Here is a 14,848-nt window from a genome sequence, read left to right as displayed (position 1 = left end):
TAAAGTCTTTATTACACCAGTGAAATACTATATAAAGTGAAATACTATAAAGTAAAATACTATATATGGTAGAGCAGTTGGTGAAAAGTGATAAGGAGACAAATTATGCAGGAAAGGGATATAGAGAATGTTCTGGGGGGTCTTGGGAGTTGGGATGTTGTACTTTTAGAAATACTGTTCAGGGAAACTCTCACTGGAATGGTGATCTTTGAGTAAACATCTGAAGGTAGTGACAGTGAGCTGTTCAGCTCTCTGGAGAGTGTTGCATGCAGAATTAGGAAGTGCAAAGGCCCTGAGATGGGAACCTGCCTGGCATGTGTGAAGAAAGCACAGAGGCTGAAGCTGGAGCCTTGTGAGGGAGAGGGCAGAAATATGATGGGGCCAGATCACCTAAGGCCTCACACCATTTGTAAAGCCTTTTTTTTTGTTTTTGTATTTTTTGTAGAGACACAGGGTTTCAGCATATTGCCCAGGCTGGTCCCGAATTCCTAGATTCAAGCAATGTGCTTGCCTCAGCTTCCCAAAGTGCTGGGATTATGGGCATAAGCCACTGCGACAGACTGATTTTTTTTTTTTTTGGTTTTTTATTCTGAGATGTTTTCGTTGGAGGTTTTCAGCAGAGGAGAGAAGATATGATTTAACTCCTAGTAGGATCACTGACTGCTTTGTTGAGAGTATGTTGATTGTGCCTGTGAAATAATGGCCTTACCTGTTTCCCGGGTATCTGTAGATCAAGGTAGCATAGCAGAGCTAAGAGAGTAGAGGCTTTGGAGTCTTAAAAGACTACCTAGGTTTGAATCCTGCTTCTACCACTGAAATCTTTTATCTTAAATATCTGGTTTTCTGAACCTCATTTTCTCTAAGCATTGCTGTAAAATTAAAATTTTATATCATATGATGTGTATAAATTAATATAAAGTTTTATTACACATAGTATATATAAAAGTATATAAATACATATTTATATTATGAAGATATTACTATTTCAAAGTGTGATGAAATTGGAATTTTTAAAAGGCACATGGAAACAGATTGTTGACCATTTCAGTTTGTTCTCTGACAAGTATGCCTAAACTCTCTAAGATAAGGACTTCCCTTAAGTATCATTCAGGAGTAAATCAGTAATGTACCAGACAGCATGATTATTAGCAATTAAAATTATAACTAATTTTTTAAAATTCTTATTTCTATCCTTTACCCTAACTGGTACCTTTGTAAAGCTATGTAGCTGAAATTCCTATTTTCTTCGTTGGTATCTTTATCTGAAATATATTTTACCCTCTTGAAACATTTTCAGTGGTTATGCAATTTTAGAGCAATTTTCTTTCAGGAGATTTTTGGCTTCCATTATTATTATTGAAAAATGAGCTTCCTAATGGTGATTTCTTTTGGCACTTTGAATATGCCATCCTCTGCCTTCTGCCCTCCATTGTTCTGATGAGAAGCCAGCTCTTTATCGTCTTGAGATTCCCTTGTATGTGACCAGTCATTTTTCTCTAGCTGTTTTCAGAAAATTTTCTGTCTTTCAGCATTTTTACTGTGATGTATCTGCATGTGGTTCTCTTTGCATTTATTCTACTTGCAATTAATTGAGCTTCTTGGATGTGTAGGTTAATGTTTTTCAACCTGGGAAGTTTTCAGTCATTGTTTCATTTAATATTTTTTCTGCTGTTTTCCCTCCTCTCCTGCTGTTCCTATTAGGTGTATGTTGGTGCGTTTAGTGGTGTCTCGCATTTCTCTGGGGCTCTATTCATTTTTCTTCATTCTGTTTTCTCTGTTATTCACACTGCATAATCTCTTTGTTCCATCATCAAGTCTGCTGATCCTAGTTCAAATCCACTATTGTGCCCCTCTGGTCACATTTCATTTCAGTTACCCTTTCAGTGTAAGAATTCCCATTTGATCCTTTTTTTTTTTAAATCATTTCTATCACTTTATTGATATTATCTCTTGATAATACATTGTTATCATGCCTTTCTCTTCTTTTTTTTTTTTTTTTTTTCCTTTGAGACAGGGTCTCACTCTGTTGCCCAGGCTGGATTGCAGTGGCGCGATCTCGGCTCACTGCAACCTCCACCTCCCAGGTTTAAGCGATTCTCTTGCCTCAGCCTCCCAAGTAGCTGGGATTACAGGTGTGTGCCACCACGCCTGGCTAATTTTTGTATTTTTAGTAGAGACAGGGTTTCACTGTGTTGGCCAGGCTGGTCTCGAACTCCTGACCTTGTGTTTCACCTGCCTTGGCCTCCCAAAGTGCTGGGATTAAAGGCACGAGCCACCATGCCTGGCCTCTTTTTAAATTTATTTAATTTAATTAATGTATTTATTTTTGAGACAGATTTTCACACTGTTGCCAAGGCTGGAGTGCAGTGGCGCGATCTTGGCTTACTTCAACCTCCGCCTCCTGGGTTCAAGCGATTCTCCTGCCTCAACCTCCTGAGTAGCTGGGATTACAGGTGCCCACCACCACACCTGGCTAATTTTTTTGTATTTTTAGTAGACATGGGGTTTCACTATGTTGGCCAGGCTGGTCTCGACCTCCTGACCTGGTGATCTGCCTGCCTTGGTCTCCCAAAGTGCTGGGATTACAGGTGTGAGCCACCGCGCCTGGCCTATTTTTTATACACAGAGGGTCTCACTTTGTTGCCCAAGCTGGTCTCAAACTTCTGAACTCGAGGGATCCTCCGACCTCGACCACCCGAAGTGCTGGGATTACAGGCATGAGCCACTGTGCTCGGCACCAGACAAAATTTGTTTGTTGGTTTTTTTTTTTTTTGGAGACCAAGTCTCATTCTGTTGCCCAGGCTGGATTGCAGTGGTGCCATCTTGGCTCACTGCAATCTTCACCTTCTGGGTTCAAGCAATTCTCCTGCCTCAGCCTTCCTAGTAGTTGGGTTTATAGGCACCCACCACCATGCCCAGCTAATTTTTGTATTTTTAGTAGAGACGGGGTTTTGCCATGTTGGTCAGGCTGGTCTCAAACTCCTGACATCAGGCGATCCACCTGCCTTGGCTTCCCAAAGTGCTGGGATTACAGGCGTGAGCCACTGCGCCTGGCCAAAATTCGTTTCATTGTTCTGCAACATACTTGTTTTAAATTAGATGAGGCAACATCTTAATGATACATTTATAGTGCTGAACTGTTGGCAAACGTGAGTCCTCATCTAAGCAGATGCTATTTTTTTCTTGGCAAATAGAAACTGTGAATGAAAATTGAGAAGTGTCATGGGACTTCTGTCTATTCCTAGTATTCTCAGAAATGAGTTTTTTTTTTGTTTTTTTTTTTTTAGTGATCCATCAGATAGCCTTCTTCTAGGCTGGTCAGTTGCAAACCTATATTGCCTGACTTAAAAATGCCTCTTGGGAATGGCCACCTAGCTGTTACAGGAACCACCCTCTACCTCCCTTACCCAAATACTCTCTTTCAGGTCTTCCTGCACTCTTCCCTTTCCTGCCCTGACAACAAAGATTTTACTTCTGCCTGGACCTCTCAACCCCTGCCACTGCCTCTTCATGTTACCCTAGTGTGAGTCCTGGTCATGCATTACAATGGAAGAAGGAATGGGAGCATTCCTGTTCTAAGTCCCTCTCTGTGCTTTGCACACTAAAGCCCACCCAAACATCAGGAGCCTGGGTATGCCTCTGATATTAAGGGGAGTTTTCAGACCCCAGGTCCACAGCCCAGAGAACACCATTATCATCATAGCATGCCTTGAAATGGGGGTAAGGGCCAGTCTATAGTACAGTGAACTGCATCGATTCTGGTGCTACCCTTTCCCACTTGTATGGCCTTGGGCCAGTCATCTCATATTTCTGAGTCTATTTCCTCATCTGATCAATGGAGTTTATGCTCCCCGTCTTGTAAAAATATTGCATTACAGTACTAATAAACAACAGATTTGAAAGTAACACAATATGTAGTAGCTGAACAAGAAATACTATTTTCCCTTTTCCAACAGAGTCTAAGTTACCAAAAGAAGAAAATGTAAAGGAGAGCTTTTATTCTCCCTCATTTTTTTAAGTAGTTAAAACTTTACAAAATCTCAATTACCTCAAAGATCTAGATAAATAGGTAGGGGGAGAAACTGGCGCTGGCATGGTACTCTGTTCTCCAGGAGTCTGGGAAAAGGGAAAGACCCAAACTGAAAGAAACATGGAGACAGTGGAAAGAAGAGGTATCAAGGCCAACCCTCGGCTTTCTTAGACAAAAGAGGTACCTGCTGTGAAGGATTAGTTAGAATGTGGTGCCAGGCAGCCTTCTCTCTGTGTCTCTTTCTCCAGCTCTCCCTCTTGAGACTCCATTTTCCCCTTTGACAACCCTGCCTTATCTTCATAACTGTGGACTGTTTCCGTACCTACAGGGACCTGCATTCATGACTGTATTAGCAAGCTTTCTTTTAGACTTAATAAACATATTTTTGTCATTTACTGCATTTATATATGACACTGGGATCCATTCCAGTTATGTTCAGTAAGGCAGCATCCCACATGTGTAATTTCACGAAATGAAGTCATCCTGAAGGATTCTGTCACCTTTCTAAGTCCTGGGAGTCTGAGAAACTATACACCTTTGCTCTGTGTGATGGCTGACTGGCTGGCTTGCTTATTTATTTGTTTGCTTGTTTGAGAAGGAGTCTTGCTCTGTTGCCCAGGCTGGAGTGCAGCACCGCGATCTCGGCTCACTGCAAACTGTGCCTCCTGGGTTCAAGTAATTCTCCTGCCTCAGCCTCCAAATCCATGCCCAGCTAATTTTTGTATTTTTTAGTAGAGACAGGGTTTCACCATGTTGGCCAGGCTGGTCTCTAACTCCTGACCTCAAGTAATCTGCCTTCCTCAGCCTCTCAAAGTGCTAGGATTATAGGCACGAGCCACCACACGTGGCCTTATTATTTATTAAACATTTTTTTGGTAGCAATTATTATTATTATTTTTTTTGGTGAAGACAGATGTCTTACCATGTTGCCCTGGTTGGTCTCACTCAAACTCCTGGCCTCAAGTGATTCTCCCGCTTTGGCTTCCCAAAGCCCTGGGATTACAGGCATGAGCCACTGCACCCATTCCCTTTGTTGTGTTTTTCTGTGCTTATGTGTAGCTGCCAGAGAAGTCAGACCTTGGCAGGCCTTTTTTTTTTTTTTTTTTTTGAGACGGAGTCCTGATCTGTCGCATAGGCTAGAGTGCAGCGGCATGGTCTTGGCTCACTGCAACCTCCGCTTCCCGGGTTCAAGCAATTCCTCTGCCTCAGCCTCCCAAGTAACTGGGATTACAGGTGCCTGCTACCATGCCCGGCTAATTTTTTTGTAGTTTTAGTAGAGATGGGGTTTCACCATGTTGGCCGGGCTGGTCTTGAACTCCTGAGCTCGTAGTCTGCCTGCATTGGCCTCCCAAAGTGCTGGGATTACAGGCATGAGCCACCACACCCAGACTTTTTTTTTTTTTTTTTTTTTTGAGACGGAGTCTCGCTCTGTTGCCCAGGCTGGAGAGCAGTGGCATGATTTCTGCCCACTGCAACCTCCACCTCCCAGGTTCAAATGATTCTCCTGCCTCAGCCTCCTGAGTAGCTGGGACTACAGGCATGTGCCACCACATCTGGCTAATTTTTTGTATTTTTCATACAGACGGGGTTTCACCATCTTGGTCAGGCTGCTTTCAAACTCCTGACCTCGTGATCCGCCAGTCTCCAGCCTCCCAAAGTGCTGGGATTACAGGCGTGAGCCATCGCGCCCAGCCAGTCCTTGGCAGGCTTTCTAAAGCAGAATTTCACAGCTTCTCACTCCAGAGGATGGATTAGGACTGGTGCCAGTGAGACTTATTTGGGAGAGACCTGGCCATCTCCTGGCTGCTGCTGTCCAGGGACCTTTAGGACAGGCTGGACTGTCTTTTAGAATTACTATGCTGGTTCTTTTAGTGATTCAAATTTCATCTCATTAAAGGATTTTAGAGCTGAAAAGACAAACACACCAAGGCTCATTTTTGGAAGGTTACCAAAAAATAGTGATTGCATGTAAAATGTTTAAGATTTTCCTTTGAAAATTAAAAGACAAGTAGTGTGATTGAATGTGCTGTTTGCCTGTGGGGCTGGGAGAGAAGTATTTGGGTTTGCTGTAGCCTGTAGAGTAGAGAGGAGGGACTCTTGTTCCTTCTTGGGGGCAGGATCTATCTTTCAGTGTTGCTGTTTAGGTAATTTCCCTGCTGCCAGCTGGGAAGTAAATGGAGGAGGACTTCTCTAAATCCCTTACTGTGGATTCATAACGTCCCCCCTTTGAATTCTCCTATGGCCTTTCAGGTCTGTGGGAATGTATTCGGGATAACAAGGCAGAAAACAAGTGTGAGATGCTATCTTGTCTGTCAGAGGGCCAGCCATGAGAACCATCAGAAAAAAGTGGGCATACCAGGTTGCATTCTACATCTAGCAGCCTGTGGTCACAGCAGCAAGATGTCTGGCTTTCCCTAACTTCAACCTTCAAACCATTTGTTCATCCCATTTAATTTTAATTTTATTTATTTTTGAGACAGAGTCTTGCTTGCTCTGTTGCCCAGGCTGGAGTATATTGGCGTGATCTCAGCTTACTGCAGCCTTTATCTCCTGGGTTTAAGCGATTTTCCTGCTTCAGTCTCTTGAGTAGCTGGGATTACAGGCGCGTGCCACCACACCTGGCTAATTTTTGTATTTTTAGTAGAAATGGAGTTTTGCCATGTTGGCCAGGCTGGTCTCAAACTTCTGACCTCAGGTGATCCACCCCCTTTGGCCTCCCAAAGTGCTAGGATTACAGGCATGAACCATCGTGCCCGGCCTATCCCATTTAGTGTCAGTTTATTTTTATTTTTATTTTTTTTTGAGGTGGAGTCTTGCTCTGTCACCCAGGCTGGAGTGCAGTGGCCGGATCTCAGCTCACTGCAAGCTCCGCCTCCCGGGTTCCCGCCATTCTCCTGCCTCAGCCTCCCAAGTAGCTGGGACTACAGGCGCCCGCCACCTCGCCCGGCTAGTTTTTTGTATTTTAGTAGAGACGGGGTTTCACTGTGTTCGCCAGGATGGTCTCGATCTCCTGACCTTGTGATCCACCCGTCTCGGCCTCCCAAAGTGCTGGGATTACAGGCTTGAGCCACCTCGCCCGGCCTAGTGTCAGTTTATTTTAATCAGTATTTGATACTTAGATACTGACATGTTCAAATTCTATCTGTAAAAAATGTTTTTTAGATAACTTCCTAAATTATTTGTTTCTGTTAGAACATTTGTACAGAATGATTTTAAACAGAGGAAACTTGTGTATAGATGCCCTTTAATGTCATTAAATATTTTCTTAAAACCTTTTGATGTTTTAATGCATTGAAACAAATTGTTCCAAAAAAAACCAAATCAACAGTCTTTAAAATACTGAATTTTAGATAATGAAAAGAAGTGAAATGCTGAGGAGGCAGAGAAGAAAAGTTTGAGAAATTACCTGATCATGGTAAAAATATCCCGACAGGACCAGTGGTTAGACAGGCAGAACTTTTGGGAGAGCCTCGCCCCTTCTGTGGCACATCCTGTCTCCAGTTTCCTGCACATCCTGCTCTGTGTTCAAAGGTTTCCCTGTGAGAGATTAGCTCACAGTTGCAAACACTTCACAATCTCCCTCACAATCTGCAGGAACAGTTACTTTGAGTTGTCAGAGGGTCATTCAGCTCATAGCTACTTTTGATAAACCATCCTAAAAATGTTCTTTATTGACTTGTAGATTTGTAAAAATTGTATCTGTTTAGGAGGGTGAACCTTCTGGAAAGAGAAAAGCAGAAGATGATGATAAAGCAAATAAAAAGCATAAGAAGTACGTGATCAGTGATGAAGAAGAAGAAGAAGATGATTGAAGTATGAAATATGAAAACATTTTATATATTTTATTGTACAGTTATAAATATGTAAACATGAGTTATTTTGATTGAAACAAATCGATTTGCTTTTGTGTAATTTTAATTGTAATAAAACAATTTAAAAGCAAGTCTCTGTGTTCAAGAAATCTACTTTTCCAGCCATGTGTGGTGGCTCATGCCTGTAATCCCAGCACTTTGGAAGGCCAAGGCGGGTGGATCACAAGGACATGGTGGCATGCGCCTGTAGTCCCAGCTACTCGGGAGGCTGAGGTGGGAATTGCTTGAACCTGGGAGGCAGAGGTTGCAGTTAGCCGAGATCGTGCCACGGCACTCCAGCCTGGCGATAGAGCAAGACTGTATCTCAAAAAAAAAAAAAAAAAAAAAAAAAAAAAAAAAATCTACTTTTCCCAAAGCAAACTGATTTTGTTAATGCTTTACACAAAGTCTTAGGTTTCAGTGAATTCCTGCTGCTCTCTCAACCCCCTTACCTCTCATTCCCCACAAAGAAGCCTTCTGGCCAGGCTGAGATTCTCTCACAATTCTGGAGACTTGGAGTCTAAAATCAAGCTGTGGGAGGGCCATGCTGCCTCTGAAGATTCTTGGCAGGGATCCTTCCTTGCCTCTCAGTTTCTGGTAGTTCCTGGCAATCTGTGGCTTTTGACAGTATGACTTCAGTCTCTGCCTCTGCCTTCACATGACCTTCCTTGTGTCTCTGTTCCGGGTCTCAGTATCTCCAGATCTCCCTCTGTTCATAAGGACATCATTCATTGGATTTAGGGCCAACTCTAATCTGGTGTGATATCATCTTAACGAATTACATGTGCAAAATTCTCTATTTCCAAATAAGGTCACATACTGAAGTTGTGGGTAGACATGGATTCAGTGGGGTGTGGGGGGTGGGTCACTATTCAATCCACAATGATAACCATGACAAATATTGTTGTAATGTAATTTTAAAAATTGTATTCAAAATTAATGTCAAAAAAATCCATGATGAACAAAATGTCAAAATTTTAAATAAAGATGGGATCTGGGCTGGGCGCGGTGGCTATCCGGTAATCCTAGCACTTTGGGATGTCGAGGTAGGCATCACCTGAGGTCAGGATATTGAGACCATCCTGGCTAACACGGTGAAACGCCTTCTCTACTAAAAATACAAAATTAACTGGGCATGGTGGCACATGGCTGTAATCCTAGCTACTTGGGAGGCTGACGCAGGAGAATTGTTTGAACCCAGGAGGCAGAGGTTGCAGTGAGCCGAGATCCTGCCAGTGCACTCCAGCCTGGGTGACAGAGTGAGACTCTGTCTTAAAAAACATATACCCAAAGGATTATAAATTATTCTACTACAAAGACACATGCACACGTATGTTTATTGCGGCACTATTCACAATAGCAAAGACTTGGAATCAACCCAAATGTCCATCTGTGACAGACTGGATTAAGAAAATGTGGCACATATACACCATGGAATACTATGCAGCCATAAAAAAGGATGAGTTTGCGTCCTTTGTAGGGACATGGATGCAGCTGGAAACCATCATTCTTAGCAAACTATCACAAGAAGAGAAAACCAAACACCGCATGTTCTCACTCATAGGTGGGAACTGAACAATGAGATCACTTGGACTCGGGAAGGGGAACATCACACACTGGGGCCTATCATGGGGGGGGGGGAGGGATTGCATTGGGGAGTTATACCTGATATAAATGATGAATTGATGGGTGCTGATGAGTTGATGGGTGCAGCACACCAACATGGCACAAGTATACATATGTAACAAACCTGCACGTTATGCACATGTACCCTAGAACTTGAAGTATAATAAAAAAAAAAAAAAACCAACAACAACAAAAAATACAAAGGGAGGGGAATTTGATTCCTCTTGATTGGAAGAATGGCAAAGAATCTGCAGGTATGTTTGAAATCCACCACACACATATTTGCCTTCTCTGTGGAGCTCTTCTACATACACTAATCTTGTCCTTACTGATAGCCTCTCCTTTTACTCATCTTTCTTCCTGGTGCTATTAGTCCAAACTGGGAGTGGCAGTTGTGGGAGGCTTACCCTGAAGCCTGGTTATAGAGAAAGAAAAGTGACATCAAGAGAGGGGAGGCCTAAGTCATCATCATGTCACTTTCCTAACTCAGAAATCTTCAGTGCCAGCTATTTCCTGGCTTATCAAATGGAAACCCCTCTACCTGGTTTTTAAGAGCCTTCATTCTGACTCCACTCTCTTAAAGGCAACACAATTTTGTGTGTTTGTTTTAAAAATGTTACCAGTAGACACCTGTGTCAGTTGCTAAGCTCTTGTCTCTTCTCCAAACCTACTCTTCTGTACCTGGCACGGAGGTGCTGGGGCCAGGAGTCCACAAACCAGAGTTGAGCTTTGCCAGCTGCCCCCTGTTAGGGGGCGCCAAAGGAAGACTGGAAGCCTGGAGAACTAAGAAGGGATTGCTCCTTCCTGTTTGCTTATGGAACTTTCTGGGGGCTTCCTGTTGACCTGCATTTTCTGAGAGGATCCACCAACACTTCTTCACCTGAGCAGAGGCAGAGCCTTTCTGCAGCTGCGGAGTCCAGTTTGCAGTTTTGCCAGCACTTGCAGAGCCAGCTTCATTTCCCCCCCCGAGAGACATCAGGACCAGCTGGGCAGCAGCTTTTCCTCAGGTATGAGTTAAGCTCCAGGGGGCCCTTTATGTAAGTGTTTTAAGTTTTTATAGTCCCCCCTTTTCCCTATCAGCTCCACAGGTGGAAGCTGTTCTTTGCATCTGCTACCTCTGTGAACCCTTAGAGTTCCTCTTTTTATACTTTCAGTAACCTAGTCCAGAACTTTAAACCCAATTGCAACTTTAAAATATTAAATTATGTCTGTACAGCTGTGCAGACAACTGGTATGTTTTGTTCCCTGACTAGAACCTGACTAGGTGGTCGAGGCAACAAATCCTCAAAGATGGAGTTTAGGGGTTGGTTTGGGTTTGAGTGCAGTTCTGAGGTCCCCACCAATGAGAAGGGGGATGGTAGTAGCCCATGGTGTCCATTGGTATCATGATGAGTCAGATTATCTCCTTTACTAGAGTAGACTACAAACTGGGGAAAGGAAATACCCAGAGTTGGAGGATTACTAGATACTGGCTCAGTTGATGCTCACTCCTAGAACCTCAAATACTACACTAAATACCAAGTGGAGACTGACAGTGGTCAGGTGATAGATGGAGTTTTAGCCCAAGTTCAATTCACAGTATGCCCTCCAGATTTACTGACCCACCTTGTGGTTTCCCCAGTTCTTAAATATATGATTGGAATAGGTATATTTTGTCAACTGAGAAATTGCCCACATTGTCTTCCGATCCATGAAACACCATTAAAAAGTAGAAAGGACCAAGTGGAAGCCCCTGGAACTTATTTTCTCACCAGGATAATAAACCAAAACAACACTGCATGCTTGGGGGAATTGCAAAGATGAATGATACCATCAAACACTTGAAAGAAGCAGAGGTGATGATACCTCTTACATCCCCCATTTATTTATTCATTAATTTATATTATTTATTTATGAGACAGAGTCTCGCTCTTTATTTATTTGTTTTTGAGACAGAGTCTTGCTGTATCGCCCAGGCTGGAGTGCAGTGGTGCGATCTCAGTCCACTGCAACCTCCGCCTCCCAGGTTTAAGTGATTCTCCTGGCTCAGCTTCCCGAATAGCTGGGATTACAGACACACACCACTAAGCCTGGCTAGTTTTTTAATATTTTTAGTACAGATAGGGTTTCACCATGTTGGTCGAGCTGCTCTAGAACTCCTGACCTCAGGTGATTTGCCTGCCTTGGCCTCCCAAAGTGCTGGGATTACAGGCATGAGTCACTGCACCCGGCCACATCCCTCATTTATCTCACCTATATGGCCTATTGGCAGATTGATCTTGGAAATGACTGGTTATCTTACACTGAATCAAATAATGACTATATTAGCAGCTGCTATTTCATATATATTTCTTTGAGACAGTCTCACTCTGTCACCCAGGCTGGGTCACAAGGATTGTGAGAAATATATTATTAAGCAGAGGAGGACATGTATCCTTCAAAAGCTGTAGGCAGGGCCAGGTGTGGTGGCTCACACCTATAATCTGAGCACTTTGGAAGGCCAAGGTGGGTGGATCACCTGAGGTCAGGAGTTTGAGACCAGTCTGGGCAGATGCTTTTTTGTCCTTCATATTAATATGTAAGGACAAACAGAAACAGTTTGCTTTTACTTTTTAGACCAATGGCACCCCTCATTAGACCAATGGTACCCCTTACTAGACCAATGAAACCCTTTGGTCTGAGGCAACAATCTTGCCTCACAGCTACATGGACTTACCTATATATTTTGCCATATGGAATCTGCAAAAATCCTGACCATCTTGATGTTCCACATGTCACACTGGTCCACTGCAGCGATGACATTATGCTGATGGTGTCTGATCTGGTGAGTAGGAAATAAATGTACTTTAGATGCCTTAGTAATCAGCCCTCAGCATGCAAACCAGAGAGTGGGAGATAATCCCCATCAAAATTTAGGGGCATGCCACCTCAGTGGAGTTTCTGGGGGACTAATGGTCTGGAGCATGTCTGGATAGCCCTTCCAAAATGAAGGATATGGTGCTGTACCTTAAACCACCTACCAGTGCAAAATAATGCTTGGTGGATCTTTCTGGATTTAGGAGCCAACATACACTTTATTTCATTGTGCTACTTTGACCTTTTGCCAAGTAAGGCAGAGATGCTACCTGTTTTAAGTGAGGACCAGAATAAGAGACTGTTCTGCAGTAATTCCAGGTTATAGGGCAAACTGCTCTTCCACTTCGGCCTAATAACCCAGCATATCTGATAATGCTTAGTGTGTCTGTGGCAAATATCACTGCTGTCTGAACCCTGTGGTTAGAATCAGCAAGAGAACTGAGTACAGGTCTCTAGGGATTTGAAACATATCCACGTCCTTTTCTGTAGACAGTTTTTTTTTTGAGACGGAGTCTTGATCTCCTGACCTCATGATCCGCCCGTCTCGGCCTCCCAAAGTGCTGGGATTACAGACGTGAGGCACCACACCCGGCCTAGACAGTCCCTTTTAACACTTAATCATGGAACATCAAGTAACCACACAGGCTGAGCTTCTCAGAATGAACTGGGCATTTTCTGTCCCAGGAAGCTGTAAGATTGGGCATATGTATGGCAGTCTTTTACCAATCTATCATCTGGGCTCAATGAGGTCTAGAAGGCATGAGAAGGTTTCTTGTATAGGTGGCTCAGGCTCCCTTAATACAGACTCTTGCTGAATTGTCTCTTCTGTCCCCTTCTCCAAAAGCAAAAAGCCTGGTTTCAAATATCCTCAATTTATTTACTCATTTGTTCAGTCCCCAATATGCAAATAATAAAATGACTATGGCTGTCTGCTCAGCTCTGGGCCATACACAGTGGCCATGCAGGTCAAGTTCCCATTTAATTTATGGCTCAGAAAGTTCTACTCATATTGAGAATTAAAAAGATTCCAGTACCCAGAGTTTAAGAAGGGGGCAGCAACTGCAAATATCTTGAAGAAAACATCCAAGAAACTCCAATTGAATGAAATACTATGTGCTCATATGTACTTTGCCAAATGATTTAAGATTTGACACAAGATTTGACACAAATTAGGCTGGGTGTAGTGGCTCACATCTGTAACCCAGCACTTTGGGAGGCCGAGGAAGGTGGATTACTTGAGGCCAGCAGTTCAGGACCAGCCTGGCCAACATGGTGAAATACTGTCTCTACTAAAAATACAAAAATTAGCTGGGTGTGGTGGCGCACGCTGGTAATCCCAGCTGCTCTGGAGGCTGAGGCAGAATTGCTTGAACCTAGGAGGCAGAGCTTGCAGTAAGCCGAGATCGTACCACTGTACTCCAGCCTGGGCAACAGAGTGAGACTCTATCTCAAGAAAAAAAAAAAAAGATTTGACACAAATGTGGGTAAATGTGGACAAAATAGGCTTCTATGAACATTCTTGCACAGTGCAGATACATTCGGTGTTGGGCTGGTCTTGAGCAGCACTGTTGTCAAATGCTGTTAAGCACTCTTTCTGTTTTGGTTCAGAATTTTGCTACCTTGTTGCTACACATTTCAGCCAGGAACAGATGTCTTTGTTAGAGAGTCACAATCATAATCAAAGCTACCATCAAATACTTTGTGACAGCTTGGGGGATTAAAATAAGGGAAAAGAGTCAGCATAACTCCATTGCAAATGTCTTTCTTAAACTTTATAAAATTGTACAAATTATGCATCTAGCTATTCACTACTCCTGGTACATTAAACTTACTGAGTTGCGGTGTTTTTTTTTTTTTGAGACGGAGTCTCGCTCTGTCGCCCAGGCTGGAGTGCAGTGACATGATCTTGACTCACTGCAACCTCCACCTCCTGGGTTCAAGCAATTCTCGTGCCTCAGCCTCCCAAGTAACTGTGATTACAGGCGTGTGCCACTACGCCTGCCTAATTTTCTTAAGTTTGGTAGAGATGGGGTTTTGCCATGTTGACCAGCCTGGTCTTGACTCCTGACCTCAGGTGATCCACCCGCCTCAGCCTCCCAGAGTGCTGGGATTATAGGCATGAGCCACCACATCTGGTCATGACTCAGACATGGTAACTAGGAAGATAGCCCTAAGCAATGGTGCTTTTCATGTTCTAGTAATGCACACATTTTGGCCCTGGCTCCTGATACCACAAGTTTCTTTTTTTTTTTTTTTATTATACTTTAAGTTCTAGGGTACATGTGCATAACGTGCAGGTTTGTTACATATGTATACTTGTGCCATGTTGGTGTGCTGCACCCATCAACTCGTCAGCACCCATCAATTCGTCATTTATATCAGGTATAACTCCCAATGCAAACCCTCCCCCCTCCCCCCTCCCCATGATAGGCCCCGGTGTGTGATGTTCCCCTTCCCGAGTCCAAGTGATGTCATTGTTCAGTTCCCACCTATGAGTGAGAACATG

The 14,848-nt window shown here is 43.3% G+C and overlaps 1 protein-coding gene and 1 long non-coding RNA gene across 5 annotated transcripts in view; one reads left to right on the top strand and one right to left on the bottom strand.

Annotated features, from left to right (window-relative positions):
- The window catches only part of LEO1 (LEO1 component of Paf1/RNA polymerase II complex), a 50,145-nt gene that overhangs the window by 31,136 nt on the left and 4,161 nt on the right, over nt 1-14,848 (top strand). The window contains exon 12 of one of the 4 annotated variants that reach the window (XM_017886146.1): nt 7,738-7,973. The exons of 1 other annotated variant lie outside the window; for it this stretch is intronic. In XM_017886146.1, the coding sequence (XP_017741635.1) occupies nt 7,738-7,842 (105 nt within the window). In that variant the 3' untranslated portion in view covers nt 7,843-7,973. Of the gene's footprint in view, nt 1-3,425; nt 4,630-7,712; nt 7,974-14,848 lie in introns of those variants that run through there. 2 more of the 4 variants (XM_017886148.1, XM_017886147.1) reach the window with 2 other exon arrangements.
- LOC108538200 (uncharacterized) lies at nt 8,330-12,870 on the bottom strand. The gene is made up of 2 exons (XR_001888019.1): nt 12,203-12,870; nt 8,330-8,590 (listed from the first exon to the last, which is right to left on the bottom strand). It is a non-coding gene; the product is annotated as an uncharacterized LOC108538200 (long non-coding RNA).

Source organism: Rhinopithecus bieti, unplaced genomic scaffold (assembly GCF_001698545.2).
Source record: "Rhinopithecus bieti isolate Rb0 unplaced genomic scaffold, ASM169854v2 scaffold_14454, whole genome shotgun sequence".
NCBI classification, from domain to species: Eukaryota; Metazoa; Chordata; class Mammalia; order Primates; family Cercopithecidae; genus Rhinopithecus; species Rhinopithecus bieti.
Note: the sequence above shows the minus strand (reverse complement) of the source record. Positions and strands in the feature narration are given on the sequence as shown.